Below are 14,654 nucleotides of genomic sequence, written 5' to 3'. Positions count from 1 at the left end.
CTGTTGTAAAATTGAAACTGATAGTTTTACTAATGATTCTTAAATTGGATTTCAAGACACCATCGAAGAAAGACGAAAACACAGCAATGGTGTTACTATCAGATTTTGTAGCAGGAGTATGGTCTGGTCGATCTTTGGGTCTATTGACAGACGACCCAAACTTGATTGCTTATATAGGGAATAAAATGTCAAAAACGAAGTTTATATTGAGTAAAGTTTATGCAAATAAATTAGACAAGCTTTTTACCAAAGAATATGTACTTAATGCTATTGTAAAATAAAGAATAAAAAAAAAAAAATAAGTTACTCAATAGGATATAAGGCTTACATAGTTTGTTATTTGTAAGGGTTGTAATTTGTTATTATGTATATGGTATATATGAATGTATGGAGCCATTGTATTGATCCTATTGTAAATTTTATCAATAAAAGAAAAAAAAATAACTGATACACTCTCTCTCTCTCTCTCTGCGTCCCGAACTCTTTGATGAAGAAACTTCAGCAGAAAATGATATGGAGAAATGTGCTTTTTTCCTGTCGGGTTGTGAGAGAGAGAGAGAGATTGACCTAACATAAATAAGTGATCAGGCTAATCGAGCAAGTGTGACAATTGAAAGGAAATGGGGCAGGCAGGCTGGCTTCCCCCCCATCTCCCGCCCAACCACCCTTTAAGTCAGGGGCAGGCTGATGGACCCCCTCCCCCACCCAATAACCAACAACAGTCCCCTACCTCCCCCCGCCACTTGCTCAGGGCAGCAATACGTACTCCCGAACACTCGCTCAATGTGAGACTTCCGATTTCGTATTGTGACTGTCTTCCATTTCATTGGTTTTTTTTATATTTTATAGTTAAGTTAAATTGGTGACATTACCTTCTTTTATTTCTATTTATTAAATCTATGTTAATTTTTTACTGGTCTGACGTATAGTACATAGACTAGCCTTATGTAAGTTGTTACTTGTTGGTGTCGGGTTCTTATCCAGGACTTACATTTTTAAATTAAAAGTTTTTTTTTTTTTTCATCTCAGATGTATTTATTGTGATCACACTGCAAATTCCACGTTCACTGTTTGTGATCTTCCACATCAGAGCGTCGGTTAAAGAAATAAATAAATGAAATAATGTTTGAAGTTTCTTTTTTAAATTCAAATCCTCAATCTGCCTCAGTTCAAGAGGAAGACGCTGTTGGATAGTCTATGAGTTGCTTCCTTCTTCTTTTTATCTTTTTTTTTTTTTTACATAATAAAAACATTGAAAGCAAACAACAGTATTCAGTTCTTAAGGGAAACACTAGGAGTATTTTTGCTTTCTTGCTATACCTTGGTTACTGAAATAAAATAAAATCATCATTATATTTACACACTTACCTCTTCATAGGTTTTCACAGGACGAACTATATATAATGAAGCTATATAGTACTTTTCACTTTCAATACGCTCTGCAGTACTACAACCAGACATGATAAGTACGCACAACTGTTATCCTTCTATCCACACACACCCATACGTACACACATACACACACAGATGGACGTCATATATAAAGTTACAAACATTTATTTAGAAATTAGGTTCGTGCGAATTTGTCCGTGAATGGCCTTCGCTTATACTTGCATTACCTCTACTTTCTTATGCACATACACAAACGCGAAAACAAGCACTGAAATCACACACCCATTGTCTTCTAAAGTGACGTAACACCTCCCCCTAGTAGTTGGGGGGCGGGGGTGGCTGGCAGGGGTGATGTGCACAGTAAGCCTTTACTGATATCCCTCCCTCAAGACTTCTGCTTTTAATTCCTTCTTTTATGGGTTCCCTGCGAGTATCTCTCTCTCTCTTAAAAAACGTTAATGGCGGTCCCTCCACGGTTTACTTAGCCAAAAAAGTTATATAAATAAACAAATAAAATAATAATTAACTCTTAAAATACGACGAACCGGAAAGATAAGAAAAAAGAAAGAAAAAATCTAGTGATCTTTTGGGAACAAAACAAAAAGACAAAGTTGTCTTAAAACGTTGTTATAAACAAGAAAACAATTTGCAAACACGAATGCTATGGCCTCCTCCTTACTCCTCACTTCAAAATGATTTTTTTTAATTAAATAGAAAGTCTGGAGTGAGTCTGCCAATTACTTTTTGTACTTTTCATACTTAACATCTCGTCGATACCCTGCGATGGACTCTGCAAGTATACGCTAGGTTAGAAGAAGAAGGACTGAATGAAGATTGCAATTTGCAATGGCGTCTATTATTAAAGTCTAAAAGATAGAGACAGACGGTTAAAACCGACAGCATGTAAACTTTGGTGTCACCGGCGTTCGATTCGTTGCGCCGGATTCTAAATATTTTGAAAAAAAATCGTTATTAATTTATCTTAAATTTTCAGTCATTCAAAATAAAATGGTAATTCTGTCATTTGTGATGGAAATTGATACTTATTAATGATTGAAAGCAATACTCACATTCAATAACTTCGTGAAATGTACATCTGTAGTAAATGTGTCTGTGTAGTGAGGGCTTTCGGAGGCGTTGTGAGTCACTCGCTCCGAACGAATGGAGGCTTCACTTGACGATTTTGTCTATAGATTTTGCTTCTCATCATCAGAGCCTCACCGACTTGAAAGTGAAACCTCGCTTATACGTTCCTTTGGAATAAGGGTCAAAATAAATGTATTGAGGATTTTGAAATGTCAATATAATATTTATATTATTATATATCCCTGTTCGGAAACGGTTTGTATTATATTTTACTACAAGCATAGGCCTAGTTCTGGTTTCTCTCTCTCTCTCTCTCTCTCTCTCTCTCTCTCTCCTTGTGATGGAATACGTTTAAAGGTAAATGAAACGCCTGATGACGTCATCAGTGAGGAAGAATTGTGGTGATGATAAAACATCAAAATAGTGATTGGACTTCTCGCCTCCATTTGAGAGAGAGAGAGAGAATAGGAGTCTTCGATTAATTACAGTTTATTTTCGCTACTCAGAACACAACAGCACTGTGCTGGAGGAGGAGGAATGCAGACTACCGACTGAGGAGGGAGGAATGGCAAGTGACGAATGAAGAATGGGGAAATGAGGAATGAAGAAACCGTGAGGAATGAGTAACGAAAAGTGAGGAATATGGACGACTAATGAGGAAAGAGTGCCGAGGAAGGAGCACTAAGAATGAGGGGTAAGTAAAGAGGACGAAAGTCTAGACATAACTTGTTGATTTACCTGTTCATGTGATGACCCTAATATATATATATATATATATATTATATTATATATATATATATTATATATATATATATATAATGTATATATATATATATATATATATATATATATATATAATATACATACATAATATATATATATATATATATATATATATATTTATATTAATATATATATATATATATATATATATATTATTATATATATCCATGCATAATTTATTGTAACACAAAGAATCGTTCTACCTTGTTTATCCATCCTCACACCAATCCCTGAGGAGAAATAAAAACATTATTAAAAAGAGTGACATAAATTTTGAGAAAAGGAAATTTATGAGTGGAAATGAAATTGAACCTTTCATGGGAATATCAAATAAAGGAACGAAGATCGACTTTCCATTTACTTAACATGCTTGTCAGAGAGCAATTGCTAACGAAATCTTGGGGGGGGGGGGGGCGGGAAGAGAGAGAGAGAGAGAACTGGAAAAACTGAATGTTACTTCCAAATGAAGCGACCTGCCTGCCGTTGAATGAAATGAATATATATATATATATATATATATATATATATATATATATATATATATATATATATATATATAAATATGACCATGACCCTGTTACTTTTAAATTTACATTTAGTGTATACAGAAAAGACACCAACGAAGAAATGTACATTCATTTTTATTCTTACCATAGCCAACGTATAACGTCTAATGTAATCGTCAACATGGTAACAAGAGGGCTTCGGATTTGTGATCCACAGTACATAGACAAGGAAATGTTACATATATGAGAGGTTTTCACGAGACTGGGATACCCAAAATATTTTATTGACCAAGCGTTTACCAAGGCTAGAAAAAACTTTTATAATCCACCGACCGGGAAATATGAATTCAAAAGTAGTCAGTGTATTCCGCTTCCTTATCATCATAGTTTGGAAAGGGTGCAACATTTCTTAAAACAGAATAGGGAAAATAGGTTGGATTTAGCTTTTAGGTATAATACCTCGTTAAACTCAAAGTTAATTAGGAATCATGAAAAAGAAAGGAAAGATGACGTTGGGGTTTACGTGGTACCGTGTAAAGATTGCAATAAGTTTTATTATGGGGAATCAGGCAGGGGATTAGGTGTAAGATTAGAGGAGCATAAGCGATCATTTAGGATGGGATCGAAATATTGTTCAGTTGCCAGACACACGTTAGAGTTAGGGCATGTCATTGACTGGGAAGGATCGAGAGTAATTTACAAAGATAATAACGTAAGTAGACTCAGAGTAGTTGAAGGGGCTCTTATAAATATTTTAAACGTGCTTGATTTTAACAAATCATTTACCCAAGAGGATGCATTTTTAAATTATTTGGTTCTAAAAACTGAAAATATTAGTACAGACGTTGTTTGCACCACTCCTACTGCCCAGGTTGTCTCTCTTTCTTCTGCCTAGGCATTGGAAGGAAGAACCCCCATTGCAGGTGCCGATGCAGATGTTTTGGACGAGGGAACAGCCGGACACGCAGAGGAGGTAGTTCAACCACGACGATCGGCTCGTCTTTTGGCCAGACATTTGAACGAGGGAATAACGTAATTAAGGTAGTTTGTTTTGGTGGTTATCTCCCTTGGAGACGTTTCCAGAGTCCTGCCTGTCCTTCGTAACTTTCTTGTATACATTTTTTGAAAAGAAAAATCAGTACGGCTGATGAGGCCTACTGATCAAGTAGACGAAAGCTCCCATCTTTTATGTATTTTTAATACACATTTTACATAATTGTGGACTTTGATTACTTGAACATTTTCCAGTCACGTTATGGTGATTTTTTTTTTGAGAGAGAGATATACATATATATATATATATATTATATTATTATTATATATATATATATACTATATATCTATATATATAAAATATATATATATATATATATAGATATATAGATATATATATATTATATATATATATATATATATACGTATATATTATATATGTATATATATATACAATATATATATATATATATATATATATATAATATATATATGTGTGTGTGTGTGTGTGTGTGTGTGTGTGTGTTGTAATGACTAATTACATAATAGAAGTAATGCGAGAACATTGCTTAAAAACAGAACTCACAATGTAACCAGGTCAGGGGGTATACAGGAAAGTCTGCCAAAAACCACAGCCCAGGATGCGTGTGACCCTGAGCTAGGCATAAATAGGGACGCACAACAAAATCTAATTCCGTGGGAAACCCACTTTAGTTCTCATGAGATGACGTGTCTTAGCCCTGATTAGTAATGTTCTTTCGTACACATGTATCTTTTGTTAGGTTTGCTCGCTTTTGGATTTGTATATCAAATGTAACAATCACTTCCTCTTCTCCTTTCGTCTCACATAGACATTCAAGCCTTCTCTGCAAAGCTACTCAAGATGTGACTTTCGGGAAATAGAAGTCTATTTTGCTACCTCTGTGTTTCCATGACTTACCCTCCAATCAACTCGAGAACCTTGAATATAGAGTTCAGAAAATATCTTCCTAGTTCGATCGAGAGAGAAGGGAGAAAGAGAGAGAAGACTCTGTGAACGTCCTCATAACCCAACGCTATCCGCTACGCGGATCAAAAGTACAAATGTTGTCTGGTGTGATCCAGCTACTACCACATATATAATATATATATACAATATATATATATATATATATATATATATATAATATAATATATTGTATATATATATATTTATATATATATATATATGTATGTATGTATGTATGTATGTATATGTCCACTTCAACACTTTTAATACTGGAACATTATACAAAAACGAGCACAACTTGAATAAATGCAACAAGTAATGAAATACACCGACAGAAAAGACCGAGAAGGGGAAAGCAGAAACATGGTTGCATCAGTTTCAAACGTACGAAAGTAAACAACAAATTTTCGTTGTGTAAAATGCAACAGCGGAATTTATTGAACAGTGACTGCATGGGATATTCTTTATGGAGATCTGTAGCATTCACTCTCTCTCTCTCTTCTCTCTCTCTCTCTCTCTCTCTCTTTGTGATTCAACAGCCAACTTAGCACAAGGGGGAGCGACCAATTCACGGTTCCCCAACTTTTCACGGACTTCATGCACAGGTGGAAATAACAAACGAGCGCAAACTTACTCATAGAATGGAGTAGAGAAAGAGACGATGAAATATTTATTTTAAAAATAATATTTTTTCAACAGCTTTGTCCCCAAATTGAAACAGATGTGAAGTAACTGTTAATAGCAGAAGTTAATGTGTTTACATAAAACAAAACTAATTGGAAGCCTATTTAAATTTTTTCCAGGACCTATGAGTTTTGGCTCTCATTAAATAAATAAACATAAAACACATAAATAAAAGCTAAAATTTTCCATTAGGCCATAAAGATCTACAACGTTACCATTAGGTCGGAAGATTTACGACAAACACACACACACACACACACACACAAACATTTTATCATTTCAGTAGTTATTACCAATCACTCCGGAATGGAACATTTTATCGGTATAGCAAAATTCATGAAAATTGCAATGTTGCTGACACAATGCAACGGGTGTCTTAGAATATATCAGTTATAGAATACTCAACGAATCTCCTGGAAAATGCTTACAATCAAATATATATATTTTTTTTATTAAAATAACACTCGTTACAAATGAACCAAACAAAAACTTCTTTCAGTTTTCTTCTGAAGATTGAAAAAGAAACCCACAAATTCAATTTGTAACTTGTTTACTTCTAAGTATTTACATTTAGTTTTACTCCACACTCGAGTACTTTCAGGCCCTTCTGTGGCCCATTCTCAAGAGATGTTGGGATGTTAGCCTGGGTCAAGGCCCAGCAGTCTTCTGGAACTTCTTCTCGTTGTGCTGTCATTTATGCGATGGCTGTTCTGGTTTTCTTGAGAGTTGCCAATCCCCTCTTGTCGCTCTGATATCCTGAGCTGATGGTCAATGGGATTCACCCTTGTGGTAAGGGTGTGGTCACCGTAAGTCTGTTGGGCAGGAAACCTAATCTCCAGGTCAGCAGGGTCAATCTTAGCTTCTTTTAATATCAAAGCTCGGCTTATGGGATCTTCTGAGGTAAAACCTTTGTTTCCTTCAATTACTTTGATCTCTCTGATAAGCGCACCTTCTACTACCCTCCTGTGACTAATTTTGTTGCTTTTTTGTATAATAAGCCTACTGTTTTTGAAAATCCATCCTATGGTCATTTTCCCAACAATGTCTAGCTATAGCACTCCCCTGAGAGTCAAGCTGTACTGCCCTTCTATGTTCTTGGACTCTAGTCCTTATTCCCCTACCTGATTCCCCCACATATCTGTCTCCACAATTATTGCAATTGATTATGTATACCCCCGCTACATCATCTGTATTACTGTCTTCTCCTTCCAATTTATTTTTACATACTTTGTTTTTTAAGGTATTATCAAAGGTATATACAAATTTATATTGACTTTCTTTCATTTTTGAAGTGATTTGTTTCATTTTAGGCATAAAAGGGAGGGCAACTATTTTCTTGTTTTCTTTATTCCATTGTACTCTCTACATTCGCTCTGTAAAATATTTTTCTAGCTTTGGTGAGTGCCCTTTTTCTGAACCATTCCGGGTATGCTAATGCATCGAAGCTTTTATCGATGTAATTTATTTCTTGCTCTATCTTGCAAGGGTCACACGTTCTCATTGCCCTAAGAAATAAACCTGTTAGAACCCCTATTTTTATATCATGACTATGAAAAGAGAAGAAATGAATATATGAGTTTGTATGTGTGGGCTTTCTATATGTGCTGAATTCATATCCTGTTTCTTTTCTTTCTATGAGTATGTCTAAAAAGGGCAGTTTATTATTGTTACTTTCTCTAAAGTGAACTGGATATTGTTTATCAAACTTATTGAGCTCATCTAGAAAAGTTTCTATTTATTTCCATCCCCTTGCAGAATAGCAAAAATATCATCCACGTATCTCCACCATCCTTGCAGTTTTAAGTTAGGGACATTCACATTAGGAACTAGATTAGTTTCGAAATATTCCATATAGATGTTAGCGAGTATAGGTGATAATGAGGACCCCATACCTTAAAAAACAAAGTATGTAAAAATAAATTGGAAGGAGAAGACAGTAATACAGATGATGTAGCGGGGGTATACATAATCAATTGCAATAATTGTGGAGACAGATATGTGGGGGAATCAGGTAGGGGAATAAGGACTAGAGTCCAAGAACATAGAAGGGCAGTACAGCTTGACTCTCAGGGGAGTGCTATAGCTAGACATTGTTGGGAAAATGACCATAGGATGGATTTCAAAAACAGTAGGCTTATATACAAAAGCAACAAAATTAGTCACAGGAGGGTAGTAGAAGGTGCGCTTATCAGAGAGATCAAAGTAATTGAAGGAAACAAAGGTTTTACCTCAGAAGATCCCATAAGCCGAGCTTTGATATTAAAAGAAGCTAAGATTGACCCTGCTGACCTGGAGATTAGGTTTCCTGCCCAACAGACTTACGGTGACCACACCCTTACCACAAGGGTGAATCCCATTGACCATCAGCTCAGGATATCAGAGCGACAAGAGGGGATTGGCAACTCTCAAGAAAACCAGAACAGCCATCGCATAAATGACAGCACAACGAGAAGAAGTTCCAGAAGACTGCTGGGCCTTGACCCAGGCTAACATCCCAACATCTCTTGAGAATGGGCCACAGAAGGGCCTGAAAGTACTCGAGTGTGGAGTAAAACTAAATGTAAATACTTAGAAGTAAACAAGTTACAAATTGAATTTGTGGGTTTCTTTTTCAATTAATACAAATATCGTGAACATCTTATAAGGTTTTGTATTTGAAATCTGACACTATTCGTAAAAGTAAAAAATTCTACATTTTTTCTCACTAGTCTCTATAAGAACTGTTAGCAGAGGAGGAACGCTGAGTGTCGAGGCATGCTTTCATACAGTGGTGGTAGCAGGACTAAGCAGCTGACTAGGTTTTATAAGGTACAACTGGATGAGACAAAGGTCCTGTGTGAATTGGTTAGAAACGAGAAGAATAAATGTTTCTGAGTTGAAAAGAAAAAGTAATGTCACGGAGCAATATCAAATACTCAAACAGCCATTAAATATAGTATATATTGGAAAATCTAAGGGTACAGTTTATCAGAGTAATGAAACAAACAATGGAAGGTTTAATATGTGAAGAAGAGAGGTGAATTTGGTAATAGATATGTTACATGGATGAAAGACTCGTTATGGAAAAATGTTAAGGGATAACTATAATAATAAAATCCAGTGGATTTTTCTTGTTTGTCCTTTCCCGGATGGCAGTAGGGGAGACATGACACAGCCAAACCGGTTTGTCCCTCCTGGGTGGGGTAAGGGTAGATAGGGGAACCAGGAGGTTAGGGGAGACACCCACCCTTTTCCTGCAAACATGTTTGTCTGCCCCAGGTGGGGTATTTAAGGGATCAGGAGGGTAGGGGAGAAAACAGCGCCGACAAAGGACATTGGACATTTCTCTAACTCCATCCTCCTACTAATTACATTACAAGGTAAAATTAAGTATAAATAAATTATGAACGTGTTTATAAAGTTAAAGGGCAATAAATATCTCACTAATAATCTTAAATTACTGTATATCTTGTCTGTGTGAATACACACACAGGCACACATTACACAGACACACACACACACACACACATATATATATATATATATATATATATATATATATATATATATATTATATATATATATATATATATATATATATATATATATATATATATATATATATATATATATATATATATATATGATATATATATATATATACTATCATATATATATATATATATATATATATATATATATATATATATATATATATATAACTGCAGAGTGATGCTGTTCTTTACAAAGTATTAAACTTTCCATATCATATTGATTTGTTCACATCAAGTTTGAAATGGTCATCGAAGTTTTGAGATATAATGATTAATCCATAATATATCGAAAACATGTATAAATATATATATATATATGTATATATATATATATGTGTGTATGTGTGTGTGTGTTAGGTAAATTATATATTAATCATTGTATCTCAAAACTACGACGACCATTTCAAACCTGAAGTGAACAAATCAACAAGACATCAAAATTTTAATTCTTTGTAAAGAACAGCATCACTTCGCAATTATTACGGAGACCAGATGTGTTATTTAAATTATGTATATCTATTCAATTATATATACATATATATATTTATATTTTTCTCTAGCTGTGTCTTAACTTACATGTAACATGATTGAGGCGGTAGTCAAGGAAACTGTCAGTTCATTTACCTTCACACTTGAACACTTATGCTCTTGAACAGACTTCAACTGCCACATATCACTTCTTCTGGCATTCAAAAACAGAGCCATGTAAAACACGCACAAACACTCACACAACCACTGTATGACGCAGACAATTGCATACCGAAACAATCCTGAAACAATTTACGGATGACTTTCTTACAACGGTGAATCTCTCCAGTAATTCCAGATATTCCAATATCGGGTTTTTGAGCAAGAGGTACAGACACCCGCTTGACGATGGATTTCGCATTTGGGAGAGAATTCAGTCTAACTCGAACCACATAGCGAATAATCGCTTTTTAGAAAAGGTTTTATCAAGGTTAATGTAAAGGTTCAGTTAAAAGATAAAAAAAAAAGCCAGAGGGAAGTGGTTAAAACTATTTATTAAGTTTTACTTTCATTACTGATACAGTGGTGAAGTATTCTGCAACAAATGCAACATGCAATCAAATATGAAAAATTCAACGACACATAAAAGTCATCTTAGATTCAAGTAGGAAAGTTGGCTAAATGTCTTTATATTTATATTATACTACTTTCCCGAACAAACTTTTTATCTCTCATCTCGTCTAAAGATAACTAGAAGAAGCCAAACAACAATAGCCTAAAGAAAGTGCTACGAGATTCATAAACAAAAAAAGGCTCTTACCCTGTAAAGATGTCTGTTTCAGCTTTACCATGCCAAAGAGGGAAACGATAAAAATGTAAAACAAAGTTTGAGACCTGAATTTGACGGATTACTAAACCGAATTCATGTATGTATGTATATATTTGTGTAAAGACAAACTTCTCAGTGAAGAATTCTCGTCGTTGATCGTTTCCCCTTTTCAGATTAATAGCACCCTTTCGCATTTTAAGTTTCTTTAGATAATTTATTTAATAAAACTTTATCATTCTCTAAATATTCCTTTCTCTTGTTAATGTTCTACCTGCCTTTCCCTCCGTTTTTCTTCGTCTTCTGCTCATTTTTGATTTCCGTATTAATCATTTATTCATTTCTATTTTAATATTTATGAATCTCCTTTAGGGTTCTGGTCTTTCCCTTATGTTTTCTATTATTGTCGTCTCTTTTTCTCGTTCGATACAATCTTTGTCAAGCAGACATCCTCCACTTCCAGTAAATGTATATTATCCCACCCTGACACTGACATCGAACAGAATTATTCATATTTCTATCACCTCTTAATATTTCATTTTAGTTGAACAGTTCCCCTTGTGCTATTCGTATGTCTTTTGTCTGTTCCTCTTAATATGTCATATTCTATTAACAATGTTTCTACTAAGATATTTGTTTCAAGTTTTCCATGAAATGATTTCGCATTTTATTACAATTACATCTAACTCGAGTTTGGTAGGACTGAAGTTCTAAAGGAATTTCAGCTTTCAATGACATCCAAAGATTGATATTAATCTATTTATCATACTGACTCTCTACCCAAACTAAGAGTGGAAAAAGACATTTTCATATTCCTCTGTCCCTTGAAACCTGAGTATCCCCTTTCTTTGTACTTTAAGACTTTTTCCTGCTTTATTTTCCTCAGCATTGTCAGTCCGATCTCCAGCGTGCTTTAGATGCCTTTAAATATCGGGATTTTGATCTTTCTGCCCTCGAGGTCACTTGTGTCAGTCACTTTTCCCACCCCAGGGCAGGATTTATACAATCCTGCCACTGATTGTTTTTGCATATTTTTAACGTTCCATTTCAGTTTAGGCTTGAAACTCCTGGAAATTTTATCATTTTTAAATAAACATCTATCAATACAGAAGTGAGTGTTTCCTAAGTTTCATTTCCTTATGAAATCCCACCAGTTAGGCAAGTTTTTCATTACCTTTCGTCTAATCCTAAACAACAGTTCCTAATTATTTCACCGTCCCTAAACTCTTCTCTCCATACGTTCACTTTTTCTAAACTCTTCATCTTCAATCCTGCAAATTTGAATTATTTTCATTTGTTCAGGGAAGAAATCATTTTACACTGTGAACACAAACCTTTTCAGCTGTGATATCTCCGTAAATCCCAGTCATTCTTGAGGTATCCCAACCTGCTCCTGAAAATTCTGTTTTCTGGTTACTCGATGTTTTCCCATCTCAACATTTTGCACCTTGAGCTCTTTCTTCTTTCACACTTTCCTCACATAGCTCAAGAAAAAGTTTCCTTGGAAAACATTTGTTTTTCCTAATTTTTCCCTAAATTCCTTAATGATGGAAACGTCTTCTTTGTTTTCGTTATTATTAATTTCTCTCTCCACCTCTGTGTGTGTTTTATGCCTCTCATTCTCTGCAGAACCACAAACACAATCAACATATGACTTAAAATCAACGGACCTTTCCCAGTCTTTTTCAATGTATGAACATCGAGTAGCAATGGACAGGAAGGATGGATTCAACTAATACTTGTTATTATACTAATATGGGAACAACGAATCTATTTTGATTCCCACTTGTGTTTATAAAGAGAGTAGTATTCATTTTGCAGTCCTGAGTAATTATTTGGATATGATACTGAGGTATCATATCCACAAAGTCCTATTTTCTCTTGTTCTTTTCTATAATGAACAGTTACATATAAGTGTGTTAGACTGCACTTCACATCGTTGCTTGACCTTGGAAGTATTTCCTTGTTTACACGCAAACCAATATTGATAATTTTATGCAGTTATAACCCATTAGAAATATAAGATAGACGACGATGCAACGTATCCTCGGCTATTTTCTACTTATGACCAAAGTATCCCAAAGCACTGATCTCAATCTTTTCCCCACCATTAGCTTTTTACCACTTTTGCATACCACTACATTTCTCAGGCTTTCAGTCCTATTCATCCTACATGCACTACGGAATATGACTTCTCAATAACTTCAACTTCAACAGGTTTCTAAAGACCTCCATGGATCAACATTTTGTTTTCATCCACTACCCATGTCAAAGGTTAGTCCTTCGCCGTCCTTTGTTTTCTTTCACCTCATAACGTACCTTTTCCAACTTTCACTATCAATTTTCTCCTCGTATAAACACGTTCAGACTTATAAGTAACACATGTAGTATATCATGACCAAACTATGGCCAGTTATGAACCATATGTTTTTTCGTCCTAATAAAATTGCCCCTACGGTGAATGAATTTAATTCATCTTATTTTTAAAAAATGCATTCTTATGTTTTAGTCCTTTAATCAGATTTCATTTATTAAAGTTAGCTGTATTTTGCTCTGTATCGTTGCATACTGTACTTAATCGTCAATATACTTAGCTCCAAAATATAAAATCCTAATCTTTGACCAAATTCTATTCTCTTTCAAAAGAACTGTTTTAATCACAAAATCTTGAATAGCATTAGCTAACTGTTAAAGTTCAATTCTTGGAATGTTTCACTGTCAAAGACCATTTAGTCTGCATTGGGATTTTACTTGGCGATAATAAAAAATTCCTTCTTAAGAACTGTATATTTAACTTGGGTCTGAATGAAATCCTATTCAAGCGCTCTACAGTGAAACAATCAGATACTCTTTATCTCAGAGCCAAAGCAGGGCTTGAAATGAGCCCTTAACAGGTAACGTTTCTTAGAAATACGACTCCTATTCTTTGCTTTACTTTTCATTGCTTCCAATGAAAAGCAATGAAAAGTTGCATACATTTTTTTCATCGCCAGTCCGGTGCGCTTTACTTCATCCTATTCTGGTCTGCCAATTTATTCATCATTCCGCAACACTTATTTTATTCTCTTCATTATTCGTATACCTCTTGATCTATTTCTGTTTGCAATTCTCTCTCTCTCTCTCTCTCTCTCTCTCTCTCTCTCTCTCTCTCTCTCTCTCTCATCGGATCCAAAGTATCGGACAATGAGTATATTATTAGTTTCGAATGTCAATGATTACTCCACTGGATTTTAAGAGCCTGATCAAACATTTAAGTTTTTTCCCGTCTTTATTATTGGAAATTTTCAGTTACATAATTATTATTGAAAATAATTACATAAAACCCGATAAAAGTGTTCAGTTACCTTCTCGTACATATTCTAATAACTATTCAGTTGTTTGTTTAGTGGAATCTA

The 14,654-nt window shown here is 34.7% G+C and overlaps 1 protein-coding gene across 1 annotated transcript in view; it reads left to right on the top strand.

Annotated features, from left to right (window-relative positions):
- Nucleotides 1-3,061, top strand: part of LOC135221345 (uncharacterized) — a 6,718-nt gene extending 3,657 nt beyond the window's left edge. Inside the window, exon 6 of the mRNA XM_064259146.1 lies at nucleotides 2,985-3,061. Coding sequence (XP_064115216.1) covers nucleotides 2,985-3,061 — 77 coding nt within the window. The remainder of the gene's footprint in view (nucleotides 1-2,984) is intronic.
- The last annotated feature ends 11,593 nt before the right edge of the window (nucleotides 3,062-14,654 follow it).

The sequence above is a fragment of the Macrobrachium nipponense genome, chromosome 2 (assembly GCF_015104395.2).
Source record: "Macrobrachium nipponense isolate FS-2020 chromosome 2, ASM1510439v2, whole genome shotgun sequence".
In the NCBI taxonomy this organism is placed as follows: Eukaryota; Metazoa; Arthropoda; class Malacostraca; order Decapoda; family Palaemonidae; genus Macrobrachium; species Macrobrachium nipponense.
Note: the sequence above shows the minus strand (reverse complement) of the source record. Positions and strands in the feature narration are given on the sequence as shown.